The sequence below is a fragment of the Coregonus clupeaformis genome, chromosome 12 (assembly GCF_020615455.1).
Source record: "Coregonus clupeaformis isolate EN_2021a chromosome 12, ASM2061545v1, whole genome shotgun sequence".
NCBI classification, from domain to species: Eukaryota; Metazoa; Chordata; class Actinopteri; order Salmoniformes; family Salmonidae; genus Coregonus; species Coregonus clupeaformis.
Window position 1 is genome coordinate 3613045 of NC_059203.1, and position 17968 is coordinate 3631012.

The 17968-nt window shown below is 44.6% G+C and overlaps 1 protein-coding gene across 1 annotated transcript; it reads right to left on the minus strand.

The window, feature by feature from the left end:
- Positions 1-745: 745 nt before the first annotated feature.
- LOC121577958 (ras-related protein Rab-22A) lies at positions 746-16735 on the minus strand. The gene is made up of 7 exons (XM_041891964.1): positions 16274-16735; positions 15120-15199; positions 12839-12920; positions 5061-5132; positions 4288-4394; positions 1488-1597; positions 746-1263 (listed from the first exon to the last, which is right to left on the minus strand). Exons 1-7 carry the CDS (start codon positions 16307-16309, stop codon positions 1163-1165), a joined length of 588 nt encoding a protein of 195 aa, XP_041747898.1. The 5' UTR covers positions 16310-16735; the 3' UTR covers positions 746-1162.
- Between the last annotated feature and the right edge of the window lie 1233 nt (positions 16736-17968).

Genomic DNA, 17968 nt, shown 5'->3' on the forward strand with positions numbered 1-17968 from the left:
TGTGTGCCACAGTGGAGGCTGCTGAGGAGAGGACGGCTCATAACAATGGCCGGAACGGAGCAAATGGAATGGCATCAAACACCTGGAAACCATGGAAACCATGTGTTTGATACCATTCCACTGATTCCGCTCCAGTCATTACCACGAGCCCATTCTCCCCAATGAAGGTGCCACCAACAACCTGTGGTGTGCCATTCAGAGGGTGAATGGGCAAGACAAAAGATTTAAGTGCCTTTGAACAGGGTATAGTAGTAGGTGCCAGGCGCACCGGTTTGAGTGTGTCAAGTTTCACACTAAACAGTTTCCCGTGTGTATCAAGAATGGTCCACCACTCAAAGGACATCCAGCCAACTTGACACAACAGTGGGAAGCATTGAAGTCAACATGGGCCAGCATCCCTGTGGAACACCTTCGACACCTTGTAGAGTCCATGCCCCGACGAATTGAGGTTGTTCTGAGGGCAAAAGGGGACAACTCAATATTAGGAAGGTGTTCTTAATGTTTTGTCCACTCTGTGTATATGGCGCACTACTTTTGACCAGAGCCCATAGCTATATAGGAATCGGGTGCCATAGGCTTGGACGAGCCACAGTTCCGTGCACCTCTCAAATTTTGTAACAATACGGAGGGCTCCGTATAACTCCGCAGTGACATGATTGGTTGACGGTAGGTGAGGGCGGTAGGTCCTGTATAAACACAAACTCACTTCCTTCACAACAGCTCTGTGAAGCACAAGAAGTATAAATGCCCTGACTTCTGCAGAGGCCATATCACCGTAAATGCTGCACGGCCAATGCAGATGTCAGATTGACCATGCAGCACCTTTAAAGGCTGTGGACTTCATGTTAACCTTTTGGGGTCTGGATAGGGAACACAAGACTACAGCGACACAATAACCAAGCCAAAGTTAGCTGCATTGAACGATGAGATATGGTCAAATATCCCAGTGAATTGTAATTTGCTTGGCTGCCCTCTCTTTACAGTGTAGCATTATATGCAGGAGGCAATGGCGGTAGTAGTCGGGGGTTCCCAATGGAGGAGTGGTATTTGTAGCTCCCAGGCCTCTATGACGCAGGTCTGTGGTTAGGGGGGATTATGGAGGCTGCAAGCAGAGAAGGGTCAGGGGTCAATGTGGGACTAAGGTCAGGGTTCACTGGCAGCATCAGCAGCAGGTCCGGGTCCGGGTCTCCGAGGGCCGCTGGCGCAGTTTGAAGCCATTCCCTGCAGCCCCTCCCCCTGCATCTAGGACAGGGATCCGTTGACCTGCAGGCGGGAACAAAATGTGCAAGGGGGACAAAAAACAACGTTACACCCAGAAAACATTGGTTAAATAGGAACGGCAGTAGAAGCTCACACAATATTGCTTGGTACACCTAAATAAACTTCAGCCATTGTACACCACTCGTAATAAACGTGGTAACCCACAAAGCATTAATTGGGCCCAAAAGATGGGATGCCACTGAAAGCTCGTGAAAAAACACACTTACTTATCTCTATAAAGACCTCATTGATGTTAATGGCGTTCTTGGCGCTGGTCTCCACAAAGATGGCGTGGATGGAGTCAGCGTAGTCCTTGGCATCCTTCTCCGAGACCTCCCTATAAAGACACGGGTGTGTTCAAATCTTAGCCCATAACAGACTAAGCCCTGTCTAAGCCGGAGAATGGGGGGGTTCTACTAAGCTATGTGCATTTAAAAAAAAGAAGATCATACCAAGGATAATTTAGCTACTTGATTTAGAATTTTAAGACCCCTTGAAGTATCTAAAAAATATACAGTGCATTCGGAAAGTATTCAGACCCCTTGACCTTTTCCACATTTTGTTCTACAAGTTACAGCCTTATTTTAAAATGGATTAAATGAAACAATTTCCTCCTCAATCTACACACAATACCCCATAATAGCAAAGTGAAAACAGGTTTTTAGAAATTGTAGCAAATGTATTACAAATAGAAAACAGATACCTTATTTACATAAGTATTCAGACCCTTTGCTATGAGACTCGAAATTGAGCTCAGATGCATCCTGTTTCCATTGATCATCCTTGAGATGATTCTACAACTTGATTGGAGTCCATCTGTGGTCAATTCAATTGATTGGACATGATTTGGAAAGACACACCTGTCTATATAAGGTCCCACAGTTGACAGTGCATGTCAGAGCAAAAACCAAGCCATGAGGTCGAAGGAATTGTCCGTAGAGCTCCGAGACAGGATTGTGTCCAGGCACAGATCTGGGGAAGGGTACCAAAAAATGTCTGCAGCATTGGAGGTGCACACGAACACAGTGGCCTGCATCATTCATAAATGGAAGAAGTTTGGAACCACCAAGACTGGCTGGCTGCCCGGCCAAACTGAGCAATCAGGGGAGAAGGGCCTTGGTCAGGGAGGTGACCAAGAACCCAATGGTCACTCTGACAGAGCTCCAGAGAACCTCTGTGGAGATTGTAGAACCTTCCAGAAGGACAACCATCTCTGCAGCACTCCAACAATCAGGCCTTTATGGTAGAGTGGCCAGACGGAAGCCACTCCTCAGTAAAAGGCACATGACAGCCCGCTTGGAGTTTGCCAAAAGGCATCTAAAGGACTCTCAAACCATGAGAAACAAGATTCTCTGGTCTGATGAAACCAAGATTGAACTCTTTGGCCTGAATGCCAAGCGTCACGTCTGGAGGAAACCAGGCACCATCCCTACGGTGAAGCGTGGTGGCAGCATCATGCTGTGGGGATGTTTTTCAGCTGCAGGGACTGGGAGACTAGTCAGGATCGAGGCAAAGATGAACAGAGCAAAGTACAGAGAGATCCTTGATGAAAACGTGCTCCAGAGTGCTCAGGACCTCAGACTGGGGCAAAGGTTCACCTTCCAACAGGACAACGACCCTAAGCACACAGCCAAGACAACGCAGGAGTGGCTTTGGGAGGGAAGTCTATGAATGTCCTTGAGAGGCCCAGCCAGAGCCCGGACATGAACCTGATCAAACATCTCTGGAGAGACCTGAAAATAGCTGTGCAGCGACGCTCCCCATCCAACCTGACAGAGCTTGAGAGGATCTGCAGAGAAGAATGGGAGAAACTCCCCAAATACAGGTGTGCCAAGTTTGTAGCGTCATACCCAAGAAGACTCGAGGCTGTAATCGTTGCTTCAACAAAGTACTGAGTAAAGGGTCTGAATACTTATCAGTTTAAAAAATGTTTTACATTTGCAAACATTTCTAAAAACATGTTTTTGCTTTGTCATTATGGGGTAGTGTGTGTAGATTGATGAGGGGAAAAAAACAGATAGTTCCCCCCAAAAATCGAATGGAAGTTATAAGAATGAGAGATATAAGAAAGATCAGGAAACATATTTATATTTTTTTTACATGTATTTAACCCCTTATTTTTGTCACTAACAGTCTCCACAGTCTCCATACCTACTTCCATTCATTTTTTTCAACTGGTAACGGGGGACCTTCAGACGAGTCTTGTGAGGCCTGTGTTCGTGAGAGTGTTCGTGAGATTCTCACCATATTAGTGTGTAGCCCAAACTGTTCGGACGCTACAGGCAGAAGTTGGCAGATCGGCTGTACCGACTTCAGACGAGTCCCAAGACACTTGTGGGGGTCGTAGAGCAAAACGGAGAACACCATCTTGTTCGTGGGTCTCATCTTTCCATAGACGGGTCATAATAGTTTTTGTAGGCCAAACTGTTCGGACACTACAGACGAGTTTGTGAGAAGACCGATTTCCAGGGAGGTCTCATGGTCTGACAAACATCGCTCTAGCTTTGTCACCTTTCACTGCAGAGGAGGAAGTGTGACATTGGCGGATGCGGTGGATTGAGACGTATCCAATGCAAAAAAACATATCTGTAGCTTAAACTGACTGATTTTTATGGGGATTTTTTATGATGCTAATTCTATTTTTTGCAGGGGCGCGGAAATCGACTCTAGGGGGTACGTTCACATTGTTGGAGCCGAAGGTTTCAAGATACACGCTTGGCTCGGCCGTTGATGTCCCTTGCCAAACAAAGCGTGGACGAGTCCTTTACATTTTCTTTCGAAAATGTAGCACAAGCAAATCTCGTGTCAACAATTCAGCAATTCGTCTGGTAAAATGACTGTACGGCAGCCGTCCTGCTGACTTGTAACAATAAGCCAATAGCTAAGTCCCAAATGACACCCTATTTCTTATATAGTGCACTACTTTAGACCTGGACCCTGGTCAAAAGTAGTGCACTATATATGGAATAGGGTGCCATTTGGGGAAACAACCCATGTCTTCCTGGGGGACTTGAGGGATGTATTTACCTGGCATCGGACAGGTCACACTTGTTGCCAGCGATGGCTACCACGATGTTGGGCGGGCCATGCTGACGAAGCTCCTTCACCCAGTTCTTCAACGTCTGGAACGAGTCCTGAGAAACACGGTTCGAGCCATTCTTACTCAACTTTACAGTATACAGTATATAGGCATAGTAAACATCTTATATTGTAAAGATGCCAGAGTTTGAGAAAATGTAATGCAACGCATGACTGTGTGGGAGTGTGTGGTTTAAACATTCATGAAACATAGGAGATGTAAACGAGATATGCAGACAAATGGGTGTGCCTCTCTCCACATGGAATGCGAGAGTGGACAGTATCAGATGTTTACTGGACATGCCTACATTTGACTCAAAGTGACCAGTGGGCCCCCATAGTTGCCTACAGTTGACAGCAGCATTCTGGGCATGGATACCTGAGTTTAGCTAAGGTCAATCTATTTAGAGCTTTTTTTTTTCTGTAGTCAAAAATATAAGAAGAAAGGGTTTATCGGGGGTCATCTTGAAAATAAATCTGTCATTTCGAAGGAGTTTCTGTGAGCCGAAACTCATAGCTTTTGAAAATCACTTAAATATTTAGCAAATGACCCGTGATGACATCATAGGAAGTATATGGAAAAGAGTGGTGCAGTGTCTTTTTAATCATTTGAGAAAAAAAAAAAACTCAACAAATGTCATATTTGTAAGTCGCTCTGGATAAAATAAAAATGACGTAAATGAAACAGCATGTTACCAGAGGGAAACGAGGGAATACTTTACCTCTTTAGTGATGTCATAAACAATGATGGCTGCCGCAGAGCCTCTGTAGTACATTGGCGCCAACGCACGGAACTATGGGAAAGCAGAGAGAAGCGGAGAAGAGCACGGTGAGTAATGGACTGTAATCGTTCTTCAAATAAAGAGACTGTCCCTCTGGACAGAGAAGATAGTTGGTTTTCTAAAGCTTTCAACAGCCAAACCGGTTGCACTGTTATGGTGAGGTCAAGGGTCATGTATGCGTTTGTGTTACTGTAGATCATAATTAAAGTAAGAGTACATGACTTATCCTAAGAGATTATATACTTCAAAGAAAATGTTAGAAATTTTTTGGCTCATCTTCGAGGATTGTGTATCTAGATCGCTCGCAATTGTTTATATAGGACGACATCCATGAGAAAATCAAAGGCTACCAAAATAGCATTGCAATCCGTTCTACCACCCATTTCCAAAACATTACAGTCACAAACTACCCAATCTTTATTAAGCCGTATACGGTTACATTTCGTCACCGTTACATAACTTACTTCACTTTGTTTCACCTGAAAGGGTCTTTGAGATAAAACATCAACTCAAAATGGAGGGGTAAAACTAAGCAAAGAGAAACTAAGGACCTTTTTGAAAACCCCAAAAGGCCTTCTGTTCCAAGCCTATATGCCAAGTGGCTTTTTGTTACACGGAAGTATGGTAAGCCTTTCCTCCGAGGACTCACATGTGGTAGCCATCAGGAGAAAGATGAGCACAAGGTGTCAAAAGCAGTTAGCCATTTCATATTAATGGAGAACTATATATTTGGTCTTCACCCAGTAGATCAGGAAACCCTGCATAATAAAAACAAGCTGAGGCTACATCATTTCCCATTCCATTGTTGGGGGGGGAGTTGCCTGATGTTTGCCAGTGCTCTATATTTTCCAAAAGCTTATGAGTTCTGGCTTGAAAATGCCAGCGCAATTAGCAAGTGCCTGTTTTCATAGAACTCTAAATCAAATGCATTTTTCAGACCTTTCCTTACACTGGATGGGTAAGTACAAAAGGTCTTGGTGATGACTGTTTTTAACCTGTTGTCAAGCTTAAAGGGATAGGAGATGTGCATGCTATAGCCTAAATTACCGGCACAAAGTATCTTAATTCATAATCAATTTCAGACTCACTCTTTCAAATTAGGTGAACTCTAATATTTTGATATTGTTGAAAATGCATGCAGCATATGTTTAATTTGGTATGATCGTAATCATGTATACTGAGAAGTAACAATGAATGGCATTCAGACCATCTACTGAAAGCTGCAACAGAGACAAGTGGAAGGGAACACACCTGTCATAAGTTAGGCTACCATTTAGGATAGCTCTTCCTAGATCTTAGGATAATCTTCCACACAATTCTTCTAACATAATTAGCATATTTAAACATGAACAGAATAATACGGGTGTAATGTATTAGCTAATGAAATAAAGAGATTAGCTTTACAACAAACAGGAGTTGAAAATGTCGCCAGAGGGGATGGCTGCCGTTTTATGGACTCTTAAACAACTGTACTATTTTGATTGTAACTTATTTTGTACATAATGTTGCTGCTACCGTCTCTTATGACCGAAAAGAGCTTCTGGACATCAGAACAGCGATTACTCACCTTGAACTTGACCTATAATTTTTCTTTAATGAGTCGGACGAGAGGGATTTGCTCCAGACACCCGACAGGGCCCTCATCCCTGTCATTCGCAGTAGAAAGAAAAGGAGATATCGCGGAAGGAGATCGGGGTGCTTGGTAAGGAGCCGGCGACGAGTGGCTAATCTGCCTTTGCCATCGATACTATTGGCCAATGTACAATCGCTTGATAATAAAGTGGACGAACTACAAGCACGTATATCCTACCAACGAGACATTAAAAACTGTGATATCTTATGTTTCACCGAGTCGTGGCTGAACGACGACATGGATAACATACAGCTGGCGGGTTGTACACTGTATCGGCAGGATAGAACAGCAGCCTCTGGTAAGACAAGGGGTGGCGGTCTATGTATATTTGTAAACAACAGCTGGTGCACGATATCTAAGGAAGTCCCGAGGTTTTGCTCGCCTGAGGTAGAGTATGTCATGATAAGCTGTCGACCACACTATCTACCAAGAGAGTTTTCATCTATATTCTTCGTAGCTGTCTATTTACCACCACAAACCGATGCTGGCACTAAGACTGCACTCAATTAACTGTATACGGCCATAAGCAAACAGGAAAACGCTCATCCAGAGGCGGCGCTCCGAGTGGCCGGGGACTTTAATGCAGGGAAACTAAAATCTGTTTTACCTAATTTCTACCAGCATGTTAAATGTGCAACCAGAGGGAAAAAAAACTCTAGACCACCTTTACTCCACACACAGAGATGTGAACAAAGCTCTCCCTCGCCCTCCATTTGGAAAATGACCATAATTCTATCCTCCTGATTCCTGCTTAGAAGCAAAAACTAAAGCAGGAAGCACCAGTGACTCGGTCAATAAAAAAGTGGTCAGATGAAGCAGATGCTAAGCTACAGGACTGTTTTGCTAGCACAGACTGGAATATGTTCCGGGATTCTTCCCATGGCATTGAAGAGTACACCACATCAGTCACTGGCTTCATCAATAAGTGCATCGATGATGTCGTCCCCAGTCCCCACTGTGACTGTACGTACATACCCCAACCAGAAGCCATGGATTACAGGCTACATCCGCACTGAGCTAAATGGTGGAGCTGCCGCTTTCAAGGAGCGGGACTCTAACCCGGAAGCTTATAATAAATCCCGCTAAGCCCTCCGAAAAACCATCAAACAGGCAAAGAGTCAATACAGGACTAAGATCGAATCGTACTACACCAGCTCCGACGCTCGTCGGATGTGGCATGGCTTGCAAACTATTACAGACTCCAAAGGGAAGCACAGCCGCGAGCTGCCCAGCCGCGAGCTGCCCAGCGACACAAGCCTACCAGACGAGCTAAATTACTTATATGCTCGCTTCGAGGCAAGTAACACTGAAACATGCATGAGAGCATCAGCTGTTCCGGACGACTGTGTCATCACGCTCTCCGTAGCCAATGTGAGTAAGAACTTTAAACAGGTCAACATTCACAAGGCCGCAGGGCCAGACGGATTACCAGGATGTGTACTCCGAGCATGCGCTGACCAACTGGCAAGTGTCTTCACCGACATTTTCAACCTCTCCCTGTCTGAGTCTGTAATACCAACATGTTTCAAGCAGACCACCATAGTCCCTGTGCCCAAGAACACTAAGGTAACCTGCCTAAATGACTACCGACCCGTAGCACTCACGTCTGTAGCCATGAAGTGCTTTGAAAGGCTGGTCATTGCTCACATCAACACCATTATCCCAGAAAGCCTAGACCCACTCCAATTTGCATACTGCCCCAACAGATCCACAGATGATGCAATCTCAATTGCACTCCACACTGCCCTTTCACACCTGGACAAAAGGAACACCTATGTGAGAATGCTATTCATTGACTACAGCTCAGCATTCAACACCATAGTGCCCTCAAAGCTCATCACTAAGCTAAGGACCTTGTGACTAAACACCTCCCTCTGCAACTGGATCCTGGACTTCCTGACAGGCCGCCCCCAGGTGGTAAGGGTAGGTAACAACACATCCGTCACCCTGATCCTCAACACGGGGGCCCCTCAGGGGTGCGTGCTCAGTCCCTTCCTGTACTCCCTGTTCACTCATGACTGCATGGCCAGGCACGACTCCAACACCATCATTAAGTTTGCCGATGACATAACATTGGTAGGCCTGATCACCGACAAGACAGCCTATAGGGAGGAGGTCAGAGACCTGGCCGTGTGGTGCCAGGACAACAACCTCTCCCTCAACGTGATCAAGACAAAGGAGATGATTGTGGACTACAGGAAAAAGAAGAGGACGCCCCCATTCTCATCGACAGGGCTGTAGTGGAGCAGGTTGAGAGCTTCAAATTCCTTGGTGTCCACATCACCAACAAACTAACATGGTCCAAGCACACCAAGACAGTCGTAAAGAGGGCACGACAAAACCTATGCCCCCTAAGGAGACTGAAAAGATTTGGCATGGGTCCTCAGATCCTCAAAAAGTTCTACAGCTGCACCATCGAGAGCATCCTGACTGGTTGCATCACTGCCTGGTATGGCAACTGCTTGGCCTCCGACCGCAAGGCACTACAGAGGGTAGTGCGTACGGCCCAGTTCATCACAGGACCTCTATTCCAGGGGGTGTCAGAGGAAGGCCCTAGAAATTGTCAAAGACTCCAGCCACCCTAGTCATACACTGTTCTCTCTGCTACCGCACGGCAAGCGGTACCGGAGCGCCAAGTCTAGGTCCAAGAGGCTTCTAAACAGCTTCTAACCCCAAGCCACAAGACTCCTGAACATCTAATCAAATGGCTACCCGGACTATTTGCATTGTGTTCCCCCCCCTCCCCCTTTTACGCTGCTGTTATTCTCTATTTATTATCTATGCATAGTCACTTTAACTCTACCTACATGTACATATTACCTAAATTACCTCGACTAACCGGTGCCCCCATACATTGACTCGGTACCGGTACCCCCTGTATAAAGCTTCGCTACTGTTATTTTACTGCTGCTTTAATTATTTGTTACTTTTATTTCTTATTATTTTGTTATTTCATATTTTTTTGTCCTTTTTTTTTTTTGTTGGTATTCCTTCTTAAAATTGCATTGTTGGTTAAGGGCTTATAAGTAAGCATTTCACCGTAAAGTGAATCAGAAAAGAGCCAACTTGTGATTAGTTTCAGCATGCATTTCAACAATCCACATGACCAGGACTGTGTGCTCACATGTGCACATACACACACTTCCTCTTCAATAACAATCCTAAAATAAGGAGATCACAGGTAGGCAGTCCTCCCCCTGTTGTATTCGGCGCATGTGACAAATACAATTTGATTTGATTTGATTTGAGTGATCCCAGTCAAACGTTGACTTGGCACAACCTGGGCCAATTCTCATTTTCCTTTACGATAAAAAGGAATAAACTATCCCAGCTTGGAATGACATGGTTACCTCAGGAAAAGCACACATTCCTTGCAATTATAGTTGTTACTGGCCCCGAGACTACCGGAGGGAGTCCAACTTGGGATACTTGGCAGACGGCGGAAAGGGATGCTGCCTGTCTGACTGGCTAGCGATGTGTAGCTAGATGCAGTAGAGCCAGTCTTGTGTGGTCCCCTTCCATAGTGTGCCCAGAGAGCATTTCGCAGCGAAGACCAGGGCCCGTATCCACAGCCTCTCAGAGGAGGAGTGCTGATCTAGGTCAGGTCCCAACTTGTCCATATAATGTTACTCATTATGATCTAAAAAGGTGAAATTGATCCTAAATCAGCACTCCTACTCCGAGAGGCTTTCTGGATACAGGCCCAGACATCTGGCCACACTGGAGCTGTATAAAAAGCACCCCTTATTTTGCTAAGCGTGTGCAGATTAATTACTGAAATTATGAGCCTGGCACCCAATGAAAAGGTGCCCGTCCATGCCAGTCAATGCAGACAGCGAGGGGGAACCCAGCTTCTTCTCTGTGCAGCAGCATGGTGAGATGGGAGGTCTCTGGCCAGGAAGATGTACCCTCCAGGCCATCAGAGATTGTGTAGTAGCCTAACCACAGCTCTCTCATTCCATCTGCTTCTACCAAATCTCACAACCGAACTCCAATACTGTTAATTACACCAACTGGTTCTGATGCCCACGACTTCTCCAGAGGCGATCAGCTTCGAAACACAGCGGCTGCAGCTTACAATGAAGGAGAACAACAGCCCGCCACCAGAAATGTTTCCATATTCTCGCTCACAGCTGTCTAACTCTAGGTAGACTGGGAGAGACGGCGTGAGTGAGTATGTGAGAGATAGAGTCCCAAATCGTTCCCTACCCCTTCCTTTTGGCCCTAGATCTATAGATCTGTAACCTAAGCAATATGGTGTGGGCTTCACCACTACCCTGAATATACCTATCCAGAGATAGAGAGAGAAAGAGGAGGAGAGTGGCAGTGGACGAGTTGGGACCGGGGAGCAGGCAGAGGCAGCTCGGATTTAATCTGTCTGTCTTATCTTAATCAAAGCTTAATTGATTTTCCCTTAAGGCCACGCCCCCGGACAAGCGCAGAACAGAAGACAAACACTGTTTTATCTCACCACCCCTCTCCAGAGGACAAGACAGGGGAATAGTCCATTGTACTAGCAGGGGAATAGTCCATTGTACTAGCAGGGGAATAGTCCATTGTACTAGCAGGGGAATAGTCCATTGTACTAGCAGGGGAAGAGGCCATTGTACTAGCAGGGGAAGAGGCCATTGTACTAACAGGAAATAGACCGTAAATGGCATGCCAAATGGGATGTTTGTTATGACAACGACCAGAGAAAGTTGGCTATATGGCACAAACCCATCTGGAACCAGGCGTGTTGTGTATTAGCCTGGTTCCAGATCTGTATACAACAGAGTTGGAATGTTTTATTAGTATAAATGCATGATATGTTTCTAGACCGTGTTCTATTACTCATATAGTGTATGTTTTGAAAGATAATCTATTTCAGTCGTGCGGTCTGTCTGTGCGGGCTACAAGGCATTCCAGATTTAGCATCACAGCAGATGATTTGTCGCAGACAAACATCACAGCAGATCATGTTGCGAGTGGCCCCTAGACTTTCGACTCTCACGTTATGACTGCTGATGAACCACTCGTCTTGACAGTTCAACAGACGATGCACATAGAAGATAAGCTTTAGCATAATGTGGACTGCGCTCCATTGACGCAGCACATATAGCTGATAGAGCTGGAAATTACCAGGGACCTCAGGATCCGGTATCATCTTGATACTTAGGTGCCGATACGATATGTATTGCGATTCTCACGATTCTATATGTATTGCAATTCGATATTGCAATTTGATGTCCAAACATATTGCTCACTATATGTCTGCTGCAGAGAGACAAGAGAAAACCATGAGAAAATTAGTTTTGATCAGTCAAGGAAATAAAAGTGATGAAAACATGCTGGCTCACTATTTAAAAAGAAGATGGAGAACAAGCTATAGGATGAAAATATCAGCGTTTTGGCAGAGGTACAGCTGACTAGCGCTAGCTAACGCTACCTTACAAATCGATACCTGGAGTCAAATATCTATATAATTTAGTCCCAAAATAATATGGTAATATGAAAGTGCATCGATTTTTTCCCCCATCACTAATAGCAGAGAGTGAAAGTTTGTTGTGGAAGAGAGTGAGAGAGGAAAGAGAAGTTTCTAGAACATGACAGGCATATGTATTTAATCTACTAGACTAAACAGACAGTAGTGATCTTGAGAATGCACGAACCATGATAGCATAACCTACTACTCAACTACAGGAAAGGAAGGGCCTTACGAAATGACTGCAGGCATGAGCGAGCTGGGGATGTTTTGGTGGGGGCAGCTAAATGTAAGCTAAATATTGCCCCCTATCAGGCACAATGAATTACTGCACTTGCAAGTGTGTGCCTCCAACTTAGACCTCCACGGCCCTGTTCAAATTCCTTAGACATGTTTTCTTCCTTCCTTCTCTGATCGAACCTGCTTGGATAGGTCAGTGACAGCAATACTTCCAATATGTTGATTTCACCTATCATGTGAGATCGGTAATTAGGCTACCTCATTGAAGTGAGTGAGGAAGGAAGGATGCATTTTTACTCAAACAAGGCCTATGTCTAACAGGGACCACTTCATCTGGAGCAAAGATATTTTAAAAGGTAAAAGAGAGAGATGATTACTAACTCTCTCTTGCCCTGCCGTGTCCCAGATGAGGAATTTGTGAAGCTCATTTTGATACTGCACCGTCTTTGTCATGAAGGATGCCCTGGAAAACAAAAATAACCATACAATGTGAGTCACATTTCAAGATAATGTTAACCTGGTTTAATACAGTGGTTCCCAACTCCGGTCTTCCAGTACCCCAAACAACACACATTTTTGTTGTAGCCCCGGACAAACATACAGTACTTGATTCAATTCAGAGGGCCTGATGATAAGTTGCCAAGTTGACTCAGGTGTGCTTGTCCGGGGCTACATAACACATTTGTACTGTTGGGGGCACTGGAGGACCGGAGTTGGGAACCACTAGTTTATTACACTGAACAAAAATATAAGCGCAACATGTAAAGTGTTGGTGCCATGTTTCATGAGCTGAAATAAAAGTTCACATATATCGTATTTCTTTCTAATTTTGTGCACAAATTTGTTTACATCCCTGTTAGTGAGCATTTCTCGTTCGCCAAGATAATCCATCCACCTGACAGGTGTGGCATATCAAGAAGCTGATTAAACAGCATGATCATTACACGGGTGCACCTTGTGCTGGGGACATTAAAAGGCCACTCTAAAGTGTGCAGTCCTGTCACACAACGCCACAGATATCAAGTTGAGGGAGCATGCAATTGGCAGGCTGACTGCCACCATGTCCACCAGAGCTGCCACCTGGACAGCTGATGAAACTGTGGGTTTGCACAACCGAAGAAGTTCTGCCCAAAATGTCAGAAACCATCTCAGGGAAGCTCATCTGCGTGCTCATCGTCCGCACCAGGGTCTTAACCTGACTGCAGTTTGGCATCGTCAGTGGGAAAATGCTCCCCTTCGATGGCCACTAGCATGCTGGAGAAGTCTTCACGGATAAATCCTGGTTTCAACTGTACCGGCAGATGGCAGACAGTCGTGTTGGCAAGCGGTTTGTTAAGTCAACGTTGTGAACGGAGTACCCCATGGTGGCGGTGGGGTTATGGTATGGGCAGGCATAAGCTACAGACAACGAACACAATTGCATTTTATCGATGGCAATTTTAATGCCCAGAGATAACGTGGCGAGATCCTGAGGCCCATTGTCGTGCCATTCATCCGCCACCATCACCTCATGTTTCAGCATGATAATGCACGGCCCCATGTTGCAAGGATCTGTACACAATTCCTGGAAGCTGAAAATGTCCCAGTTCTTCCATGGCCTGCATACTCACCAGACATGTCACCCATTGAACATGTTTGGGATGCTCTGGATCGACGTGTACGACAGCGTGTTCCAGTTCCTGCCAATATCCAGCAACTTCGCACAGCCATTGAAGAGGAGTGGGACAACATTCCACAGGCCACAATCAACAGCCTGATCAACTCTATGCGAAGGAGATGTGTCGTGCTGCATGAGGCAAATGGTGGTCACACCAGATACTGACTGGTTTTCTGATCCACGCCCTAAAGGTATCTGTGACCAACAGATGCATATCTGTATTCCCAGTCATGTGTAATCCATAGATTAGGGCCTCATTTATTTTAATGTACTGATTTCCTTATATGAACTGTAACTCAGTAAAATCTTTTAAATTGTTGCATGTTCCGTTTATATTTTTGTTGAGCGTACAATAAGGCTCACCCCTTTAATCCATCACAAAATAAGTGATACATTGATTAGCCTGGTCCCAGATCTGTTTGTGCGATCATGTCAACTCTTTGACACTCGTTGTCATGACTTGACATGATAGCAGAAACCGATTTGAGGCCAGGCTATAAATTAATTAGACCGGGATGACATTACTGAGAATGTAACATGAACAGAACACCTCCCCCTCCACATACACCAACCCCCAACAAATCCCAATCTGTGCATACATTTTCTAAATGTATTTCTCAAAGCATCGGCAGGCAGTGCAGTAAGGGGTGGCAGGTTAGAGAGGCAAGTCAGCAACCGGAGGGTTGCCAGTTCGAATCCTGGATCCGACTGAAAAAATCTGGCGGGAAGTGAGATGGCAACCGAAGGGTTACTGGAATCAAATCCTAGATGCCATTGCCTGCCGTTGTACCCTTAAGCAAGGCACTTAACTCCCCACAACAACAGCTCCCTGGGCGCCCAGTGTGGCAGCCCCTCTCACCTCTCCAAAAACCTATGCATGTACTGTATGTGTGTATTTTTCGGAGCGGTTGGGTTTAAAAGTGTAAGTCAAATTTCGGTTGGACCTTGTAGGATAGGCAATAATTCTTCCAGGATATTTACAGTGGGTGAAGAACTATAACTTACCCAATAGTTGGATTAATGTTGGGGTCAAAGTTGTCCTCCACAAACCTCCAAACAATGCTTGACTTTCCAACCCCAGTGTCCTGAAGAATCACAAGAGAAAGGAGTTTAGTGAATGTTAGAATTCATCCAAGAATCCATCCATACTTGGTTACTGCTAAGGCCACACAGACCATTAATCATCATCAGGATGACATCATTATGTGAAGAGAAAACCCCACTGGTTCAAGAAGAAGTATTCCTGCTACTATGTTGCAAATATTGCGCAACACTTGTGCAATACATTCAAAATGTAATGTGTATCAATGTGACTTGAAAAAGAGGTGCAACTGTACACATATTGGTCAGTGTGGTATTGGGTTCAGGTTCGGAGTTCATATTTGACACAGAATTCCTTTAAATAGTTAATGACGGCCTCCCGAGTTGCGCAGCGGTATTGAGGCGTCACTACAGACCCGGGTTCGATCCCAGGCTGTGTCACAACCGGCCGTCCCATAGGGCGGCGCACAATTGGCCCAGCGTCGTCCGGGTTAGGGGCGGGTTTGGCCGGGGGGGCTTTACTTGACTCATCGCGCTCTAGCAACTCCTTGTGGTGGGCCGGGCGACTGCAGACTGACTTCGGTCATCAGTTGAACAGTGTTTCCTTCGACACATTGGTGCGGCTGGCTTCCGGTTAAAGCGGGCGGATGTTTAGGAGCGTGGTTTGGCGGGTAATGTTTCGGAGGATGCATGACTCGACCTTCGCCTCTCCTGAGCCCGTTAGGGAGTTGCAGCGATGAGAAAAGATCGTAATTGGATATGACGAAATTGGGGAGAAAAAGGGGGGTAAAATAGACTTCTACTTGAACATGATAAAAGTAAAGCCTTCAATCAGGGTCAAAGTCATGTCATTTCAATATTAGCTCGCTGACTAAACTCCACTCCATGATGAAGGACGTTTCTGATGAACTGGTCTCTGCTCCACTCCGTTGGTGGAGTTCATCAGAAACTTCCTTAGCCATGGAGGGGAGTTTAGTCAGCTAAACATTAGCTAGTACGGTGCACAAAACTTTTAGCCAGTATGCTGCATTGCTGTGGCTTCTGTCACTTGACATACTCCAATCTGAATGAACAGATAATACATAGTTAGATGAATACAAATAAGATTGTTGTCTTACCCCAAGAAGACAAACTTTTAACTCTCTCAACGTCATATCGATCTCCAAATTAATAGAACGTTTATGAACATTCCAACCACTTAACCGATTGCTAGCTAGCTAACGTTAGATGTTTAAGTTAGACAGATTTCTAGCAAATAACCTCTATTTTAATCAAATAACTATATGCAAATCCCATACAGATTGACGAGAAACAAAGAAAAATAAACTCCTTAACCTCTCAACGTTAAAAAATCACTGATATAATTTCTCATATTATGATTACTGTAGCTGGAAAGCTACAAAATACGGCGCATAGACACCATCTTGAACTACGGTCCAATGTCGTGTCATGTGACACTCCATGGATATTTTTTGTTTAGCAATGTATGAAGCCAACACGATTTCATTATTTTCGTTGCAATTATCCCAACGTAGATTTTCCTACATATTTAACTACATTATTGTTTACTTGATAAAAAAAACATGAAAAACAACATCAGGAAGTACTTTCAGGAAGTAGTTTTGTCAACGTTGAATGAAAGTCATAGAGATAGATAGGGGACTCATCTTTGTATCTGTGCCATTATAGCGTCTGTGACAGCGGTTGAGTTTTTAAACCCAGAGGCGCAACATCGCCAGATTTCTGGAATCACTTGCCAAACAGACCAAGCCGGGGTTTGGGGTTTGAGAAGTCTATGAGAGAAGTGAAAAATTATTCCTTATTTATTTTATTTGACCTTTATTTAACCAGGTAAGTCAGTTGAGAACAAGTTCTCATTTACAACTGCGACCTGGCCAAGATAAAGCAAAGCAGTGCAATAAAAACAACAACACAGAGTTACATATGGGGTAAAACAAAACATAAAGTCAAAAATACAACAGAAAATGTATTAGTTGTTCATTTTCTCGAAATCTTATGGCACAACATATATTTGAGCCAATGTCTTAAGTAGTTGAACATGTTATTACTCCAACCTTTGATTTGACGGCCTGCACATTCGCAGTTTGGCGTGAGACGACCGTTAGAACCGATGACGTGTTTCTACGCATGAGCTTGCCAATACCACCATGACATCACCTACAAGTGTGATTGGGGATTTCCATTGGAGAAGCAGTTTTAGCCTGTCTTCATAGGCTGCAGTCCAAATTCAAAGTCGACAGCCCTCGGGCCTAAATCCTCATCCCTTGAATTATGTTTTACATCGTCACATCCTTGGTGGAAATTCTTGGTGGAAATCTTGAAATTGAGCTTAAAAACAACCAACCTAAAGCTATTAATGTACCTAGCAAGCTAACCTAGCTAGCTAGCACTCCTGTCAGGTAGCTAGCTAGCTAGCTAGCTACAGTTACCCATAGATGGCTGGCTAGTTTTATAGTTTGATCATTTATTTTTTATTTATTTTTAAGAAGCTAGCTACGTTTTATAGGCTTCTCACTACGAGACTAAGCCAATTTGCCAATATTAAAATCAATGTCATCTACATATATTTTTTTAACAAGCTAGCGTCATAATTTTATCTCACATGCTGTGTTGATTAAATGTGACACTTTGCGGCCACCGGAGTATGACACGGGACTACAGTTTGCATTGAATTGTGGGTCATATCAACCCCACAAGTGATCAAAGTTCTTCACTCGCTCCCTTAAGCTAAATCGAGGGCAGAGGGGGAAACGTTAGTGAATTGGACCTCCACTTAAGATGGCAATCAAACT

Coding starts and splice junctions, on each gene's coding strand:
- LOC121577958 (XM_041891964.1), bottom strand. CDS start 16,309: ATGACGTTGAGAGAGTTAAAAGTTTGTCTTCTTGGG. Junction 4,395..5,060: donor TTTATGACATCACTAAAGAG/GTAAAGTATTCC, acceptor CGTGTTTCTCAG/GACTCGTTCCAGACGTTGAA. Junction 1,598..4,287: donor TGTGACCTGTCCGATGCCAG/GTAAATACATCC, acceptor GTGTCTTTATAG/GGAGGTCTCGGAGAAGGATG.